The sequence below is a fragment of the Triturus cristatus genome, chromosome 12 (genome assembly GCF_964204655.1).
Source record: "Triturus cristatus chromosome 12, aTriCri1.1, whole genome shotgun sequence".
NCBI classification, from domain to species: domain Eukaryota; kingdom Metazoa; phylum Chordata; class Amphibia; order Caudata; family Salamandridae; genus Triturus; species Triturus cristatus.
Window position 1 is genome coordinate 140,154,310 of NC_140595.1, and position 20,870 is coordinate 140,175,179.

General features: G+C 41.9%; 1 protein-coding gene across 7 annotated transcripts in view; it reads left to right on the top strand.

Annotated features, from left to right (window-relative positions):
- MEF2D (myocyte enhancer factor 2D) overlaps nucleotides 1-20,870 on the top strand; it is a 415,917-nt gene that overhangs the window by 283,832 nt on the left and 111,215 nt on the right. For all 7 annotated transcript variants that reach the window (XM_085638243.1, XM_085638237.1, XM_085638242.1 and 4 more), the window contains one exon: nucleotides 8,676-8,879. In XM_085638243.1, coding sequence (XP_085494369.1) covers nucleotides 8,676-8,879 — 204 coding nt within the window. The remainder of the gene's footprint in view (nucleotides 1-8,675; nucleotides 8,880-20,870) is intronic.

Here is a 20,870-nt window from a genome sequence, read left to right on the forward strand (position 1 = left end):
CGGGGGGGGGGGTTCAGTCTTTTGTGCCATAACTGTGGACATCTGAGGAGAGCTCTAAAGCACCCTCCTGTCCTTTCACCCGAGAAAAACATGAGCTATCTTTTTGTATATTCTGTTAGTATTTTGTTGTACTACATCAATTCCGTTTGGGTTTTTGTCTCATTAGGGTTTTTTTTTTAGTGTGCTGCAGGACGGTATAATGCCAAAAATCAAATCAAAACTTTGTTTTATAGAAGAGTGATTGAAAACCTAGCTAGGCACTGTAAAAAAAAAAAGAAAGAAATCTTGATTAAGTGGGTCATTTTAAAATGTCATTTAGCCTCGCGGATCCGAGAAGCATCCAACACCTGCCATTTCAGAGCTGAGACTCTACAGCACATGGACTGTTCTCGAGTGTTGCCCTTTGTGTCAAGCCTCAAGACTCCAACTGGAGCATGGCGTCTTTAATCAGACTAGGTCCTGAAACCCTAGCCCGCCCCGTCGGCTACATGGCATAAATGAAATGTCATTTACAAAGTTCACGCATTACATGAGCTCCTAACCCCTACAGAGCCCAGTGGTGGGCAAGGTGGCCTCTTGTGCTAAACCTGCAGTAGGTATCAGCAAAGGATTCAACATAGTTCATCTGAGCGTTCTACCTTCCAAGGCCTGTAAGATGCTGTTGGATAGTAGTATCATCTGTTGTTTATTGTGTTTTGAAGTCTGTAGAGGGTGCCAGGATCTTGATCAAGAGTGAAGTTGTCAGATGCTCACCTACAGGCCGCAGACTAATGCAGTGCTTGTGGGGCACCCACATTACTGGTTTGCTCAACTATCAAGTGGAGTGATGGGAAGCCAATGCGAGACAACATGAATGGTCCCGGATCTGAGTGTTTTTTTGGCATGGCATGATTGGGGATAACTGGGAGCACAGGCCCAACCTTCGCCATGGCTGCACAGTATTGCATGGGGCATGTATTGTCAGCAGAAACTTCAAATTGGAGTAGCCACACTGTCTCTGTCACCATTTTCTGGGTTGATATTTAAGGATATGAGTCACAGACAGTCATATATTTACTTCCATCGGTGTCCCCATAGTTTTGAAGCACTTTTTGGGCTTTTTATTTTTTCAAAAAATGAGTCTGTAGTATTCCTTGGAAGATGCAACAGTAATAGATGACCAAGAATACCGATGGGATGATTTTTGGAAATGCTATTTAAACCCTGGCAAAAGCGTTTTGGTTTTGTAATTCTAGATATTCTTTGTTCTCAGATGGTGATAAAAACGTACTGCTGTAATTTAACTTCAAAACTTATTTTCTTTTTTCTTCCCACATGTGCAAATATTTTTCCACGTTGGGAAACAACTTATTCTGCCTCTCACAATGGGTGTTATATGGTAACCCCAGACAAAGGGGTGTTACATTCTAACCCTGGACACATATTTACTGCGAACCGTGAGATTAATAATATCCTCAGAGGTGGTAATGTGTCGTGGAAATGATTTGTCAACACCCACAAGATGGTCGTACCCAACAAACCCTTCACCCCACCCAGAATATTGTATCGTATTTGCATATATACAGCACTTGCGATCACTGGCGACGCGTTGAGGCGCTTTTCGTTGGGCAGCTGGCTGCCATGGAAGGCAAGGTTAGTCCAGTGTTATGGATATCAGTTGTGTGTGCTCAACCAGTTCCATGCATTCACGCGAATTTCTTCCTGTTAGATTAATATTAGGTGTTGGGTATGATTTTTTGCAAGTGTAAATCCTCGTTTTTAGCTACCGGAAGTTGGACTTGCCCCTATAAACAGTCCTCTCTCGCACCCAACGTCCATTTCGGTGCGCAAATGACTTTGAGGATCGTTTGTAGCAGCTTTCCAAAGCGCGTGGCAGCCTACTGGTTGCCATTGGAATATTGAAGGGCATATCTTTTTTGAGAGCCCTTTGAGCTTTGTGTCTCTATGTCCTTTGTGCCGTTTACTTCGAAAAGAAATCCCGCTTTAGTTCAGGAAAGGCGTGAGAAGCCAGTGTGCACTGCCTGCCTTGCGTACTAAAGACAGCTCTTTATTTTTGAACGTTGATAGAGGCGAGGAATATTAATTTTACTCGATAAATAAAAGTATTCGCAGCGGTGCGCCCGCGAGACTGCGCTCCGCCAAGGCCCAGGCAACCTGCGCGATGTGTGACGCGCGCACGCGGTGCCCTCTGCGCGAGACCCGGGCCTAGGCAACCTGCGCGATAAGTGCCGCGCGCACGCGGTGCCCTCTGCGCGAGACTCCGGCCACCTGCGCGATAAGTGCCGCGCGCACGAGGTACCCTCGGCGCGAGACCCGGGGAGCGCGGCGCGAGCCACGGGCCCAGGCCATCGCCATCTTTGGAAGCAGCAGAGTGCTGCGCTGGCAGCTGCTGGGCACACTGACAGCTGTGCTTCACTTTCCGAAGGAATTTGCCAAGTCTCCTGTTGTGTGGGATGAGTGATGCGAGGAGATAAATCTTCCCGCAAACGGCGACGGGCAGGTTACTCGCCCAGAGATTTCACATGCCAGCCGTGCACCACGATGGGAACGTGCGGAGCTTCGGGGGCGGGGTGGTGGAATCTTGGGGCGCTGCTGAGAGTCGGAGTTTGTCTTTCAGAGGGGACCAACTGGCGCAGTCTCTCCCACAGTGCACGTTGAAAATTAGGACACCTACCCGGGGGAGACGGGGAGAATAATTTCGCACAATTGTTCAGCCTGTTAATTTATTCAAGGAAACTTAGTGGAGGAAAGCGCAGTGTCACATGGTGGGTAATCGGTGCTGTTGTAAATGCGGCTGCAGGAGGCCGTTGCTGTGCAGATACCAGCCAGGACCAGACTGGGAGCCCAAAGCAGCCCTGGCTTTTTTGTCGGACCAGAGCCCCCAATTGGGGGCGAGTGTGAAGCACTGCTGCTTTTGTTATTGTGGCCCGATATTGCAGCACTAGTAACAAAACTGGCCCACACCACTGGAAAACCACCCCTCACCCGTCCAGCCTCCCGGGGAAACACCCGATGCCCACTGCGGCCAGTCCGTCCCAGAAAAAGCACCCTTTTCTGAGAAGGAAGTTGTCATGATTGCCCTACGTTGCCCGGGACAGGCCCCAGCTTGTGCAGCTCTGTATCACATTTGCCCACCTCCTTCAAAATGCTCCGATCTGGCCGCTGCTTCTCCTCATTCACAGAATACGCAGTTTTGAGTCTGCTTCTGGGGATTTTTGCCCACTCCCTTCAGTTGTAGGTCCAGGTTAAACGTAGTCTCTGTATGGGATCTTGGCTCCCAGATAGAGCAGTGTGTCAGCGCGGGAACCACGGGGAGAGTGTGCCTTATCCGAGAGTATTCCCCCAGGTTATGGGCCTTATGGCCCTCAGCAGTATCAGTGGAGGGCTTGCACCCTCCTCTGACCAGGAAGCCGGGCGCTTGCTTTAAGATGGAATATTAGGTTTCCAATGTGTCCTTGACTGTTTGGAGAGCTTGCCCGATCAGCGACGGCCTGACACAAGGCCAGTTATTCCGTAATAATGACTATTCAGCCAGTGTTGTTACTTAAAAATAAATAGCACTTTAATGTAAACCATAAAATTACAGTACAGTAAAAAAAATTGAGCTGACTGGTGGTAGTCTCGTGTCTGTAGCCCAAATGTTAAAAACTAAGGAAAGTGCTTCTTGTGCCCTCCTCCGCGCTTTGTATTTTGGGAGCATGAGATCTTGGCTTATACCCTAGGTGAAATGTCCACAATGAACCACTGGTCCATGGTACATAGGGGTCCCTCTCAGAGAAGAAGGTGGTTGCATCTCTAATTTCCATCATGTCTAGATGCACCATAGAATCAGAGACTGACCGCTTGGCTCTGCCTGTGACCTCTGAGTTGCATAGGCCATAGTGTCAGGCCTCATGTGACTCATGGTCACTTCCAGTATCCATTCGCATGGCTGATCCATGCTAGCAGTACGGGCGAATTGAGGCTATGAGATTACTTGGTATGATTAAAAAGAAAGGGGTAGCCCGCATTAATAACGGGTCTATATTGTTGTGTATCACTCCAGCAGTGCAGACAGCTCTCCTCTCTGTGGAGCCAATAAACAGTGTTTTCAGTGGCACTACTACCTCTCTCTCTCTGAGCACCTGTTTTATTTAGTTAAGGCCACGTTAATACTGCTGGCGATATGTCCAGTATTTGTAAAGTCACCTTTCCTATTGTGTCTCCTCATTTATAAAATAATGATCCAGCTTTTCACGAAACAATCCTTTCCCAAAGCCGCCTCCAGGCATGCATCAGTTTACTGCAACAACTTCTCACCCATACAATACTATTCTAATTTCATCTGTCGGCATACATTACCCATTCTTTCTTTGCCCCACACCCGACACTTTCCTCATTCCCTCTTCCTACAGAGAGCGCCAAACATTTATAAGCTCCAGTTCAATTCAGATACACAGTCACTTTAGTTTGCAAATTGTCATAGCTGTCACTCTGGAAAATCTTTAGCTCAGCAGACCCCTTATGCAGCTTCACAGAATACAGGCACTGGGTGCGGGAACTATGCAAATATTTTTTAATTCCGTAAACAGAAAATGTGACTTTAGATTATGTAGTATTCCTTTGGACTGGTTTGCAGGTCATATTCACAGAATATAAAATATACTAAAATATCAATTATGAATCTTTTATTAGGAAAGGGCTTTTAAAACCAGTTTCACAATATACAGATAATATTTTGGTGGAAGGATCAAATGTAAAGTTATCCTATAGTTTCCTGTAACTCTGTTGCTAATTTTTGAATGTGAGCTGCCATTATGCCCGAGCTCAGCTGAGTACATTCCAGAGGATGCACTTCTCTGTCTGTGAGCTCACATTCTAGGAAGCTAAGCCCGTAATCTGCTATTTCAAAGGACTGGCCAACTGAGGGTTAGGATGGATAGGCCGGGAAAACCCCAAATAGTTTACAGGTAGGATGGCTGGGATCTCTGTTATTCTCTCCCAGTTCAGAGCAGGAATCCAACCAGCTTCTCTGGAGACAAGAACTGCACAAGTCTGGACCAGATAAAATCTCTTTGGAAATTACTGGTAAAGGCTAGTGGCTGAACTAGATAATTAAGTGGTAGAATTCGGAAGAGGAGAGAGTGGAATGCGTTACTTACTATTTTTTTCAGGAATGGCTAGAACCTCCTCCGTTCACAGGTCTAGCCTCGAAAATACCCCACTTTTCAAGTCTGAAGAGGGAATCCTTCATGAACTGAAGAGGAGAGGAGACTTTTCTGCCTACTGCTGCACTCCAGGCTCCTTACAACCCAGGCTCCTTACAACCCTGCCTTGGAACATGTGCTCCTGCGTTTCTCCAGGACTCGTAGCACCAGCCTACTGCGAGCCCATATGGATAAAGCCATTGTGGCTTGTACATGTGGGATTTAAGGCCCTGTGTTATTACATAGGGTTGTCCATGTAGTAGCACCTTCGGCTCAGGTTTGTACCTTTAAATATATTCGATTCCTTGTGGATACCAGTGTATAATACTTTTTCATTTTCAAAATTTGAAAGATTAAAGCACTTTGTCGTGTCCAGTCTTTTGAATCACTGCTGCCAGACTCTCGAAAGTCCTCTTTTACCCCTGAGATTGATTAAAAATCTACTTCCTTTCAAAAGTATTCAAAGACTTCTCTTCTCCAGACTGAACTACTTTTGAAAGTTATTAGTAGCTTCTTATTCCTCATAGATAATTTGAATAGAAAGTGTCTATGGAGCGAAGTACCTGTTGGGCGTACGCTCTAGAAAGAGACTACTGCATCTAGTCCAGATTGTTTTATTTAGAAACGTACTTGAGCAGGAAACAAATGATGTGAATGTGCAGGCATACATGATTTAGATTGCCATATAATAGGCAATCTCACTACAATTCATCAAATGACTAAGAAGACTTCTAGTCCAGATTGTACCAGAAAAGTCTTGACTCTTCCATGGAACTTCATTCTTGTAGCTCGAGGACGCAGAATCTCTTGTGACAGAGTGAGCCCGTCTGGTAAAATTCCAGATAACAATTTGCATCTGGGCAGGTCTCCTGCGAGCCACTGTGAAACTGCCCTACTGTGATTTGAGCATGCACAAAAACCAGAGAAAGAGAAATCAGTGTTGTGGCTGGAAGTATTCTAAGGATCAGTTTCAAATGTACTTTTTCCAACATGCCCCAGTGAAAGAAACCTGCATGCTAGTGCAGAATAGTGCAGAGCGTCATTAGGATGAAGGAGGCTGTTGCCTGCTGTATAAATATGCAATAGATAGACCAGTGTGAACTGGACATTTTACTGTGCCCCTGAAACTGGAGTTGTGCTTAGATTCCTGGGGTACTGTGGGCGGTGTTCATGGACCCAGTCCTATTTGATGTATTTTCCTATAGGTAGAACTGCAGCCAGAAGTTGTAGAAAAACATCAGACTTTGTGAAATATACTGCATGGAGGACACTTTATCATCTTTGTGATTTTTTTGGGGCATTTGTCATAGGATTAAACACCTTTTTTCAGTCATTTCCTTTGGGAATTTTTTATGATCCCATGATCGAATATTTTTCATTTTTTGCTAAACTTAAATATTTTAAATAAAGTGGTTAAGAATGTATAGGTTTTTCATGACTTGAGTGTATTGTTGTGATTGCAGACAGTCAACAAGCATTTTTGCTATGGACACAGTATTTATTAGTGTTCCCTTATGCTTACAATATGCGAAATTGATAATTTTACAGTATGCTGTTGCCTTGTTCAATTACAAATGTTTCGTTCTTATTTGAAGAATAATAATGTCTTTTAAGCTTTTTATTCTTAGCAAGTAGAACCTGACAAAGAAAATCACTAGCTTGAAAATAACATCTCTAAGCAGTCTTCAAACAGACTGTGACATTCAGAGTTTGTGGTTCTTAAGTTATGCTTCAAAATTCTGTTACAGTGATTAATGTTTTCCTATGAAGCGTCTTTATTCATTAAAAATATTTTCTTGCTGGCAGGGATTTATTCATGACGGCACCTCAAAACATGCTTTGTAGACTTTAGAATTAGCATTAGATGTCAAAAAGACCATTCTCGTGGGGTGTGGGGGGGGGGGCACACTAATGCGTCTCATTCTCTGAGATAGTTCACAACTTTTGACTCGAACATTGCCGTTAATTTATCTCACTGCACACTTGGGGTGTAAAAGTGAAATCCATTCCAGAATTGGTCAAATAGGGCAATGGAAAGGTGTATGCATTGCATCCCACACCATACCTGCTAAGAAAAGGTTAGTTTCCTTGCAAACTATCCCATGATTTTCCCTCTTTGCTTTAAAAAAACATTTAAATGGCCTGAAACAAGGAGCAGAGCTCAAAAGAAAGTTCAGCGGAATGGAAGCTACCATAGGAATCACTAAAGAAGTTGGGTGGTAGAGACTTATGGAAATGGCGCCCCAAGAGAAAATCCATAGGATTATATGTTCAGATAAATATTAATGGCGGCGGTGTTAAAGAGGTAGGGAGAACCACCCTACTCCCTAATATGTGGTCAGTGGCAACACAATAAAATGCATACAATCCCCCAGCACACACAAGTTAATCAGATCTTGAATATCAGTCAAAAATTAAGCAGTAGTTTTCTTTGTTTCTTGTTCTTTGGTTCTTTTGTTCTACTGTGTTACTTCTTAGCCATACAAAGCCAACACGTGTTTCGTCGCACTGAAGGGAGGATTGTCCTGCGACTTACTCAGGGCTATCGCTTCTTATTTGGAACCTTTCAGTCCGATATTTTCCTAAATTAGTTTCTGGTCATATCTGGAGTATGGGAAAAGCCTCCACCTTCGTACCGGTTCGGCACATATATGAGGCCGAATCTGTCCTGCAACGAGTACTGGACTGATTTACAATCCGGTATAGCAAGAACTTATCATTTTCACTTTTATTATTGAGTCTCATGGGATGGAATTACAACCGACAAAAAGTTTCCATATAAGAAGCGATAGCCCTGAGGAAGTCGCTGGACAATCCTCCCTTCAGTGCGACGAAACAAGTGTTGGCTTTGTATGGCTAAGAAGTAACACAGTAGAACAAAAGAACAAGAAAGAACAAGAAATGAAGAAAGCTACTGCTTAATTTTTTACTGATATACACGATCTGATTAACTTGCGTGTGCTGGGGGATTGTATGCTACTATAGGAATGTTAATGCCAAAACAACTGGAATCACCATGCCTATCAGTAGATCAAATATGTAAATGCCATATTGAATTAGATTTATTTTTGTTGTTATTAATAATTAGCACTTACACAATGCATAATTCTTAGCTAGTAGTTTGACCTCACAGCCTCTTTACGTGTGGTATGACTTTGTGCTTCAAGGTGACACCCATTTTCTTAAAATTCTGCCATGTACTTGAGTCTTGCTCCACTGGAAAGATAAAGCATAAAGTGCTAGGTTCATCTCCTGTAATAGGTTCTTTCTAGAAAACTGTTATATTTAGAATGCTGTTTTTTGTTGGATTTGTAGTGTGCAAATGGGCGTTAATGAAATTAAATATTGCATTCTTTAAGAAGTTAGGCGTGAAAAAGTTTCCCAAAATATAATGTACCTGTGATATAGGTGTGGACACCTGAAAAGCTAAAATTCCCCTGTTTTGTCATTCTACCCTCTAATGCAATTGTTTTGCTGGATTAATTACAGGTCACTTTCACAAAGCGAAAGTTTGGCTTGATGAAGAAAGCTTATGAACTTAGCGTACTATGCGACTGTGAGATTGCGCTCATCATATTCAACCACTCGAACAAGCTGTTCCAGTACGCCAGCACTGATATGGACAAAGTGCTGCTGAAATACACAGAGTACAACGAGCCCCACGAGAGCCGGACCAATGCGGACATTATCGAGGTGAGAAATTTGTTCTTCAAACTTTCTCTCGTTGGTATTTCTTCCCATTGAGAATTTACACTCGCAATTGATTGAAGATGATATATTTGGTACAGATATCAACTACATGGGGTAGGAGTGTGAATAATTTTTGTTACTATTTATAGCAAAATACACCCAGAACACAAAAAAGATTTTCAGGCCTGGTGTTGCTTCTGCCTAATTAACCTGTAAATATTTAGGGAAAAATAGACAACTCACAAATTTTCTTGGACCATATAGGGCACAAGATTCCAGACACAATTTCAAAACTGTATATTGAAACAGCATCTACCAAATTCATGATTTTTGACACCTGTTGAGGAGGACTACCCTAATTGCGACATGTAAGCTTTACCGGGAAGGGTAGTCCAGATAAGGTAGCAATTTTTTTCCGAAAATTGTCTTCCGTGCTCTGCTGTTGACATAATAAAGATATTGACCTTCAAAGGGTAGTTCTTGTCTAAAGTCTTCTACATAGCAGGCAAGGGAGTAGGACTGCTTCTCCATATTGGTTTTTTAGTGATTCCAGAAGCTGCCTTGAATCAATCATTTAGAAGGGGACGAGCAGGAAATGACTTTATCAGCTTGCCCACTTTCTGACAAACATAGTAGAAAGGCTTGTTGATCTGCTGTGTCCATTGCAGAGTTGGTTAGGAAAGCAGGACAGCCTTGAATAGCTTCTTCTAATTTTTAGAAGAAGCCAACTTTGAAGCACACTCAGGAGTTCACCTTCTCCCCGTTATATATGATATGATATTGTGTCTAATACTAGAAAAGCTTTTTTATGTAATGTATATACAGAGGAGGCGAGCAGGGCAAATTCTGCTTTGTCATTTCTACACTATACAGAGAGTCCCTGGAATAATTTAGAATCGGATCAGTTGACCTCTAATGAACAGAATGCAGTTTTGCTATAAATATTAAAGTAATAGTTATGTTTTTTTAATACCCTCAATCTTAGTCAGCCCTCCCATTACCGCTATGTACTTGGCTGAAGAGCTTAAAAACTTGCCAGTGTTGCAAGATACTGCCTGATGGTGTCTTCCCTCTTGCCCCGCTCTAGTCCTCCCTGCAAATGAATTACAGGTGTGAAGGCCTTAACTTGCAAGCACTTGTTGGCATAGATGTACAGTCAAGCAGTGAAGGTTCAGGTGAATCGTAGTTTTTCCAATCCAGTTGTCCCCGGCTTATTCCAGAACGTTTCTAATATCAAACTGAGCAATGGTAAAGAGTGGTGGTGTTGGAAAGAGTGAGGCATCTGATTAAAGTTTAGATATAGTTTGTGAAGGAATGGAAACTATGAGCCCACCATGCAAATAGGATGTTGAAATGAAAGAGTCTGAGAAAAGCAGCGGTGGGCAGTAGGAAGCGAAACCTTGAAGAGCAGTGCTCTGTTACAAACGCGATCCTTTTTATCCTTGATTTTTACTTCAAGAGACATTCAATATATTTTATAAATAAGCAGCAAAAAACGGGTGTAAAAATAATCTTGTTTTATCTTTGAAATTTCATAAAGGGTACTCAAAATAATACGTACAATGAAAAAAGAAGGCAGCAGTTAGATATTTTAACCTTCACAATTCCAATTGTAAACACTTTCTAACAATCTCGGTATAAATATAAATTTGGAAGAAAAAGTGTTTGTGTCGACGTTTCGGTCTCTAGACTTGCGTCGATGAGACCATCTTCAGGACTGAGATGTATCTAAAATAGTTGACCCCTGGAATCTGTGGTGTGGAAATATATTTCGTGAGAATCTGCCAAAGTGTATTGCTGTTCTTAATTCTCACCGAACACGTTTGGAAAGAAAGTCGCCGGAATGCTTGAGTGATGCCGTGATGAGGATTATCCATCCGGAGATCCCCTGTTGTGCATGGTGTCCCTCAGTCTTCTCCAATACCTGCAGTTCCAATGTTATGTGTTTCATTTGATATACAGTTGATGTCTAACCAAACCCCAGTTTACTTTCACAGTGTAAGGGCCAGACAGTGTGGTTATTCAGTATTAAAATTAATCTACTTTCCGTAATTGCGTCCTCGTTAGGAGAAGGATTCTGCATCCTGCCACAACCTGTCGAGTCAATCTGATGGATGGAGTGGCCCAGGGAGTGCAAGGATGGAGTGCGTAAACTGCCTTAATAATGGATTCTTACTATTTGATTAGGAACTTGTTAGTTTGTTTCCTAAACTCTCGCCAGGTTTCCTCTTAAATGTTCCTGGTGGTAAGGTAGTGAGTGGGTGGTCAGAGTTGTTTATACTGGAAAAACATTAAAGGAAACATATCTACAGGAAACATATTTATGATCTTCAGTTGTTTTGCACTACTACACTGTCCTGCTTTAAATAACATAGTTATCCATGTGTAGGAACTATCTGTTTTTTTGTATGTGTTGAATTCACAATAATTGTGCTGGAATGTCACCAATGTATAGTCCGGATTGGCGTATTTTGTATTCACTGTGTGTAACATTGAGATAGATGTTAAGAGAGCCAAGCCTCGCAGAGCATTAAAGTGTTTGCTGAAACCACAAAGTGTAACATTTAAGAATATTTTTTGCGGGAGGGATTCGATCAGCCAAGTGTGGTTTCTCTGTTCTTCCTGGTCAGCCTGGCTCCGTATTGTTTGCAGTGAAGCATCAATGGTCAGATGTCTAGCCGGCAACAGTTTGAATCATCAAAAATAACTTTCCATTGGGCTGTGGCATTGGTCAACCCGATACTTCCTCTATGATTGGAGGAGACACCGGGACCGGGACACCTCTTCGGAGGTAGCTGTTCGCGCTCTATAAATGGCAGTATTATTATTATTATTATTATTGTCTCAAGCAGTCTGCCTCCTTACAAGGCTTGTAAAGGAAGATATATGAATTAACGAAAACCTCCAACCACCGGGACTGGGACACAGAACTTCTATTTCATACTTCTGCTGCTTGGCCATATGATGTGATGAAGGATTGAACAATCACTTTTCAAGAACGTGCCCGATTTCTGTTCTTACCAAATTGTCTTGAAACCGTGAACGTTCGCATCAAGCACTGTATAAAAATGGACAATTCTGTGTATTCTGAAAATGTATCGAATTGCTTTATACTGTGCAGGTCTCCTTTCACAAATTTTCCTATTCACGTTATAGGGCCACAGCAGTCCAAAAATGACATTTATTGTCACATAGCATCATCCGACATTTTACTTTTCTTTTGGTAGATAATTGGTTTCCATTATTCATGTTTCACACAGCCCATGAAGAGTTTTAGTTAAATGGTCAGCTCAGAAAGATGGTCCAACTCCTGTATTTACACTAGAGTGAAGGGTGCACCCCCTCTTGACATCACTCAGACAGGCTGGCATCGCATGGGAACCACACACATTTAGATATATGGAAATGTAAGTGTTTGATGCTAATAAAGATGTATTGGAGGGCAATCGATGCACCGCTATTGTTGCTTTTTGGAAGAAATTACTATTACCTCTTATAGGCCAGATGGCTATCACAAAGATGTTAAAGCTGTCCTAAGTGCGCTACTAATTAGTTAAGCTAGGGGTGTAGGCAGAAGCTAATTTTAAGGAATTGGACTGTATTTTAGGGGATCCGTTAGGGGTCAAGGTAGGTGACTATGTGCACTGACTAAATTGAATGCCCCAAAGGATAGGGGTGGATTGGTGGTTCAAGATATCAGACTTTATTATTTGGTGTACCAGCTTCAGTGGTTGATGCATTGGTTAGCTGTTCATGACACTCCTGCGACTGGATTGCCTCTTGATGTGATACAGGATGGTAAATTATTTAATATGCTGTATGGTAACGGTAGATCTGCTGCCTTGTACCCTAGATTGTTGAGGGTTGCATTGCACTGCTGGAAAAATTAAAGACTTAGGGCGTAGCAGGAATATTTACAATGGGCTATTTGTTCGTGAATGGACAGCTTCTTTAATTTAAATCCCTCATGAGTAGTTTTGGCATACACTAAGGACAATTCCGAACATACACTAGACTTATCAATTCACTTGAAACAAATTGGAATACTGTAATACAGAATTGGCTGTCCTTGAGCACATACTGTCCACACAATGGTTGAGAGTGGACACTTTGCTACTTGGATGTATATAGCCCTGCAGAACGATATGCATGATCACGCAACCCCCCCAAAAATAGATTGAATATTGATCTGGGAAAATGTGTCAGTGATAAAGAATGGAATTATATAATACCATACCCTCATGCCATCCCATTGATTGGCCATTGTAACTATAATATAACATCCTCCTTTGAGCATATGTGGCTCCAACCATACAACGTAAGATGTGCCCCACTGCAACAGCAAACTGCCAAAGATATACACGGGACAGGGCTGGTTTTTGGCACATATTTGAGGGTGGCTCAGTTATAGATGACTGTTGGACACAACTTACAGAGATTTTGAGGTGAAGAACAGATCACAAGAACATACATAATCCTCAATGCTGCCTGCTGGGGCAATTCTTAAGTCCTGAGACTGGTAATGTCGGCCTTTAGATCTTGTGCTGCAGATGACGAAGTGCATAATTGCTATGAAGTGGAAATCCACAGTGCCCCGCCCCCTATTAAAGGCTGTCAGTCTAAGCTCCTTAAATAGGCAGAGAATAAAGTTACACCTAGAAGAAATTAAGGGCCTTATAAAGGTACCAATAGCAGAACAATGAGATGAATCCTTGGCTAAAGTAGGCAAGATTAATAAAGATTAAGCGTTGACCTTTTACATTACTTAGTACTACTGTCAGTAATCAATATGGTGTATCACATTTTATATAATATATATTGGGGTACACAAATGCAAAATTTGAGTATTAATGTGGGACCTAAATGATAAATGTCCAGAAGATACAACTTATCATATACTTCACAGACATTATATAGCCCACGTCCACACTACAAATTTGGGGTTTTCTAAATTGTCATACACCAGTAATGTCATCTTAATATGAATTGCAGCCGACTGTTTAGTTTTAGTAGTATGATTGAAATGGCTTTATGCTTTATTGTCTGTTAAAAAAAAATGTGGTAAAGTGAGACATAAGATCAATACAGTGATCTATACATGCTAAATGTTGTGCCGCGATATAAAATGCATATACTCAGACTATCATGCCTACGCTTAAACAACATAATGATAATATGTAAGATAATATATGTTGTCGACCCGAGTGAAAAGACAGTAGGGATGATATGAAAATGTGGCAGGATACATACTGTTCTATAATGTTACTAAACAACTGTAATATTTGTTTACCACTGCTCTACAAATATAAAATGGCAATAAAAGAATGTCAGTATAGATTCTATACCTGGAATGTGGATTCCTTTTCCAAAGACCTTTTGAATGTAGGAATCATTGGACGTTGATGATTTTGTTTAATTTCCCCAGTGAGTGTTTTTTTAAAGAATATTTTGGCTTTGATGTTAAGTCCTCATAATATATATTATGTGTATATGTGAATTGTTTGTCAGGGCGATTGCTAAAACAATTTTAGGTTTTTTGCTTAAAGCTAGGCATGCTGCAAAATAAACAATCATTTTGTGCTATTGTTAATATTTAACTTGTGTGCTTATGTATGCTTACTTAAAGTGCAAGTGAAGAAAAGGATGTTTGCTCTTTTTTGTCCATCTCACGCCTCTTCCGGAGGATATTACATTATTTGAATCCGTACATCACTACACTCCTCTTTCACTCAACATTTTGTTTTACTTGGTGTTTCTTAGACCAGTTATTGCCTCGCCTACTATCACGACTTAACCATCTACGTCATCTATTTGAAGTGCAAGGACTAGCCACTTTGGTGCAAATATGAGTTACACATCATGTGTGGTTGTAAGATCTAATGTCTTAATATTGGTTCAAGTGGCTGAAATTATGAGTGATTCAGTTGTGTTTTTTAGCAAGACACACAGATAAAATCCTTTATTGGTTTAGTCCTATTTTTGAGACGACAACAAAATTGTTACAACAAATATCTCTCCCTTGCTCAATAACTTACTCAATGAACTTATAAAAAGATTAAAAGATTTTAAAACAAGTCTTTACGTTTCCTAAACATTTCCCTTGCTCCTTACGGCAGCACGATTGCAGTGGGATATCACAGAACTTATAACGTCAACTCATAGGCAAATGAAAATATCTTCAAATCAGAGATCAATCAATGAAAAATATAGCTTTTGAAAATGACAAGAAAAATTCCCTTCTCACAGCGAAGCATAATAAAATAGGGGTATCATAAGACTAATAACATCAACTGATGAGCTTGAATCAGAAATCAATCCATGCTCAATATAACTTTATAAAACTGCTAAAAAATGGAAAATTTTAAAACAAGTAATTTAATTAGCTGGATTTTTTTAAAGGTGCACTTGCTTTATTAGCATTAAAGATACCATAGTGAATAAATAACAGCGTTAAAATTTTAAACAAGTAGTATGCGATATAGGGCATAGAAAAACAGCATGATCAAAATCTTGGATTCCCTGAGAACATAGATTGCACATCCGCGCATTTCAACTAATTTTTTCCCAAGCCCCTGTGATACACCTTAATGGTAGCAATTCACATCTAATAAGAAGTACCAAATGTCGTACTTTATGATCTATATTCCATTTCAAATACGGAGCATACCGACGCGCATCTATCGTCCGTTAGGCAAGGAGCCATGTCTGATTCCATATTCTGTAATGGACTTGAATTTTTGAGGACTAAATTAAATTCCAACGCAAACATGGATGCCAGAGGCTGTTTTCTTAGCAATGTAATAGCAGATTGTGTGATCTAGTGAGGGAAGGTGTATTTTGATAGAAGGTGTGTCTAACTACATATGACCTGATCTGCCTCCAAGAAACTTGGGAGGTTGGGCAGATGGACCTGAATGGCTATCGCTCATTCTATACCCCTGCCCTCGCATCATGTTCAGGCAGAGCTAGCAGAGGGATTTTAACCCTGTTACGAAACACTCTATGGGTAGAAGTTGTCTCATTTTATAATGTTTACCCTTTTTTTTCATTTATTATTCTTAAAAGGTCCAGATGAAGACATTTTTGTTTTAGTTAATTTCTATAGTAATAACTTTTCAGGTGACATGAAAGAAGCTGCAGACCAGGTGGAGACAGATATTAACAATTGCACTAGCACTTAAAAAATCACCCCAAAAATACTTTGGTTGGGCGATTTTAATGCACATTGTTGTCAGCTATCAAACTCAGCAGCATGCGGCTTTAATGACGTTGAAAGGTATCCCCTATATCATTTTAACCATAATCAGTATGGAGAATCCCTGAATAGACTTCTGGTGATTAATAACCTAGAGATTTGTAATCCGATTGATACTTGTCCTGGTAAGTTGCATAACACGTTCGGTACGCCTTCCCAGGGTAGTACAATCGATTACATAATCGCAGCGGAACCTCTTAAAGAATTAATCTTTGGCTGCAAGATTAATTATTTAAATTTTAGTGATCACGCTGCAATTACTGGCAAATTGAAATGGGCAGGTACTCAAACAGAACAGATAACGCATATTAAGCCGGTGATTGCAAAAGCTAATGGGATAACACTAAAATGGGCCCTAGCAGATAAAGCATCCCCTGTCCCACAGATAATCAAAAAAAGACAGACATTTTAACATGCTTAGAACCTGCCTCTAACCCATCCCAAATGACCACGGCATTAGGAAGAAACCGATGACCATAACAGCAGGCCCTACATGGTTCGATCGTGTGTGCATTAAATCACTAACAGCTTTGCACCAGGCCCTGGGGGTGTCTCCCAGAGACAAAACCCTAGTGAAGCAACTCCGCTTCCAATACAATGAGGCCAGGAAAAAAATAATTAAAATCTTGAAGGAGGAATCATGGGAACAACTTAACCAAGCGGCTATTACAAAAAACTACAAGGATTTTTGGATTATCATTAACGCCCCCTTCCTCAAATCTCCATTAGGTCCTACATTGGACTGTCACGTTGATGAGGAATCCTGGGTCGGGTATTTTTCCTGTATATTCGATCCTAATACGGAAGGGGTGTTAACACAGAATGTACCCGTGACCCCTTTCAATGATCCACCACTGGTCTTTGAATATTATGAAGTCAGAGAAGCCCTAATCCAGTGCTCTATTAATAAAGCGCCCAGACCGGATTGTACTCCCATAGATTTCTTCGTTGATTAGCCAGATCTGTGGGGTCTGGTGTTGAGAAATGTTTTTAATGCAGTTGCAAAAGTGGGCCCACCAGATTCATGGAAGTAATCAAATTTGATACCAATTTATAAGAAGGGGGAGAAATCCAAACCTAAATGTTATAGACCCATATCGTTGGACAGCACGGCCAAACTCATGGGGCGGGTTTTACTGAATCGTTTAGAGGTTTGGGCAGCCAAAAGCAATGTTTTAATTCCGGTCCAATACGGTTTTAAAAAGGGTATGGGTACCCAAACCAGTGCCTTAATCTTAGCCTGCTAATCGTCAAGTATACCCAAGCAAAGTCTAGTAGAATATACCTGGTGTTCATCGATTTGTCCGCAGCCTTTGACTGTGTGGCACACAAACACCTATGGAGGATAATGGAGGAAACGGGCATAGATGGGGCGAATATATTATTTATCAGGCAGCTTTATTCTTCAGCTATGGCCTGCGTCAGATACGGGAGAGAAGGTGAGTGCACCAGGGCATTCCTAATTAACAGAGGAGTTCACCAGGGTTGCGTACTCGCCCCATTTCTTTTCTCTATCTACACCAATGGGGTAGAAGCACCCCTGACGTATTCTACACTAGACGCCCCAAAAATTAACAACGTTCGCACCCGAATCCTCCTATACGCTGACGATGCAGTGTTAATTGCCCGTACGGGCTTGGCCCTACAAAAGTTACTAAACATCTATGTAACCTATATGCAAAAATTAGGGCTAAAACCTAATGAGTCAAAATCTTTTATTTTAACCCCTGGAAGGAAGGATAGGAAGGTTCCGAGTTTTTATATTGCCGGGAAAAAAATAGCCCACACCGATACTTTTTCATACCTCGGTGTAACATTCGATAGGCAGCTATCATGGTCCCGTATGCGCGCCATTAGGGGGTTATCATTAGAGAGAAGTATCATTGCTCTCAATTCTTTCATCACAAAATTGGGGGCGAAGCCTATCGACATGGTAAGAAAGGTCTACGCAGCGAAATCAGTGTCGGTATCATCTTATGGGGCAGGAATATGGGGTAATACTAATCCGTCTCCCCTTCGAGTAATAGAGGACACTTTTTGGAAAAAGCTATTGAGTCTTCCCGTAAGCTGCTCCAACTTTAATACCCATACAGAATTGGAGGTCCCATATCTGCCTGACACAATCTCTGTGGCACCAATAATTTTGTGGCATTCCATCTGGAGAAGGGAGTCTATTCAGACTACCCAAAACCTAATTGAAGATTGTTTATCCATGGAAAATGCATATAGAATTCCATGGATTTCATATATTAAATCAACCTTCTCCGCTTTAGGTTTGGAGCGCCTATGTACTAATCCCAGGGATTGCATGAGCATCTCAAGGCGGGAAGTAAAAGCCCGTTCCTTTAAACAAAGAGCAGATGCCAGATTACAAACGAACTGTACAAAGGTATTGGTAAAGCTATATCTTGAAGGTCCGAAGCCTGAGGCAGGGATAATGTCATACCTATGCACTGTATCAAACGTGCGTCATAGATTCCTTTTAATCAGATTCCGATTAAATCTTGTTCCGTGCATGCTGGCACATCCTGCAGGCATTTACTCTATAACTGACTTACCCTATTGTCCCTGTGACAGTTCTTCTGTACAATCAAATTTACACATTTTTTTGTTATGTAAATTCTATAGGTACCCCTGTAAAAGATGTAGTCTCCCCCTGATGTGCAAATTTCGTTTTAAACAATGTCGTGTACCAATGTTCTTTTTACAATCCCTGCCTAACCCCATGGTTTCCTTGTCAGTAGCGTCTTTTTTAACTCAATCATGGAAGATTAGGCGGCAATACGACACCACTAAATGAATTTTAAATAGTTTTTAATTACTACTGCTATTATTTTGCTATTTCTACTTACACTGATGTGTATATCATTCTGTTTCTGCACTGATTGATTGATGTTTTTTTTAATGTATTCATTTGTTTTTTGCTGTTTTTTTAAACTGTATTCATCTGTACTTTTATGATCTTACACTATAAGTATCGAATAAAGTAATTGACTGACTGACTGACTGACAGAAGGTGTGTTCTTTCAGTAGGAGGCATTGTGGTCTGGCAGATGGTGTAAGCATGTGTCCAGAGAAATAGCATTGCGACTGGAGTTGTGATCTTGTGTCTGTGGGTGCTCTGGGCTTGCAGAACATGTTGCCTGGTGGCAGGAAGGTAGTGTTTGTACCAGCAGCAACAGCTGCATATTATCAGGAGTTGTGGTATGGTCATGGGAGATGGTGCATGGTGGCTACGAGGGAGTAATTTGCTTGCAAAAGGAGTGGTACAGGACAGCAGGAGTTGTAGACAAGCAGACGAGCTGTGTGGGCTTGCGAGTGGCATTGTTAGCTGAAGGCGTGGACTTGTGGCAGGAGATGTGGTCTTGAATGCTCCGAATTCCAGCTACTCACTGCTCAGCCAGTTGGGAAACTGCTTGGCTCCCCTGTGGTCGGACAGTGAAGCATTAGAAATGTTTTCCAATGGAAGCTGTGCCTGTTAGTCACCATGGCTGTCCTTCAGCCGGGAGTCTCTCTGGCATATGGGAGCAGGGCGGCAGGCGGTGCGTCCTTCGTCCCCACCGAACGCAGTAACCTTGCCTCACAGCACTTACAGGCCAGCTCAAGGTGGGGGTGGCAGGTGCAATCAGACGCTGATGAACAGCAGGCCGGCTCCATGTAAACCGCTTGACTTTTCGCTTTCTTTTTAAGACCATAAAATCATTAGTGTCTATTGTGGTCTCAAGGTCACTGCAAGGTAGCTCGGTGTGCAGCGGAGGGTTTCCTATTCAGAGTTCCGCGCGCTCAGTCCCCGTCAAGGTACTTGGGCGCCATGACTCCGAAGCGGAGCGCGAGCTGTTACGCTGCGGGTGCGCGCTGACGTCGAAGGGGCGGCCACGTGTGGGGCACGAGGCTGCGAAGGGAAGAACCTATGGCCTGGTTACTTATGTTTACAGCGTGGGTGCAGAATGCAAAATACGCGTGGTCTCCGGATATGTAAACTGTAATATCTATAGGACACGGCCTGAATCCGTTACAACCCCCACCACTAAGTAATGCCTGCCAAGAGTCCAGGCACAGTAGTGTAGCAAGGGCCTAAATTCAAGTAGAAATATAGGCCCACAAACTCCGAATATGTTAGTAAAATACAGGAATCATTGCGGTGGTGAAGTGGCCCCTTTACACACCTGGATTCCCGGGCCCCAGCACTATCGATATCTGGGAATGCATTATGGGTTCTTTTCTAAGTGGTGTTTGATAGGTAAGTGCAGTACCACCGTTCACGACTGGTGCTTTACCGGTGGGTGTCAGAGGTCATTCTGGCAAAACATTATTAGACCCATATTATCATTTGAGCAGCACTTAGATATCCTAGTTAGCGCCTTGAGAGGACCTGTACCTGTGCTCGATGGCACCATTAACAGCTGCAGTGGGGTCAGTGCTCAACCCCATCTTGAGGTCTCCAGAGTAGCTGTAAATATGCAAATCTCGGGCACCTCAGGCGCACCGCGGGTGAAATACTTGATTTGGGGAGTGACACCTCGGTATGCAAATGCAAATTGTTTATTTCTTATTTTTAAGCATTAGAATCCACTACCAAGCGCCGTTAAACTTTTCTTACGCTAATATTCTGTGACAGTCCCTTTCGGCAGGAAACCAAGCTCGGTTTGCTCTCTAGGGACAGTGCACAGTCGCTGAGAAAGTTTTTGGAAGAGGCCCAGGAATAAACAGCCATGCAGAGTCAAGGCCAGGGTATAACT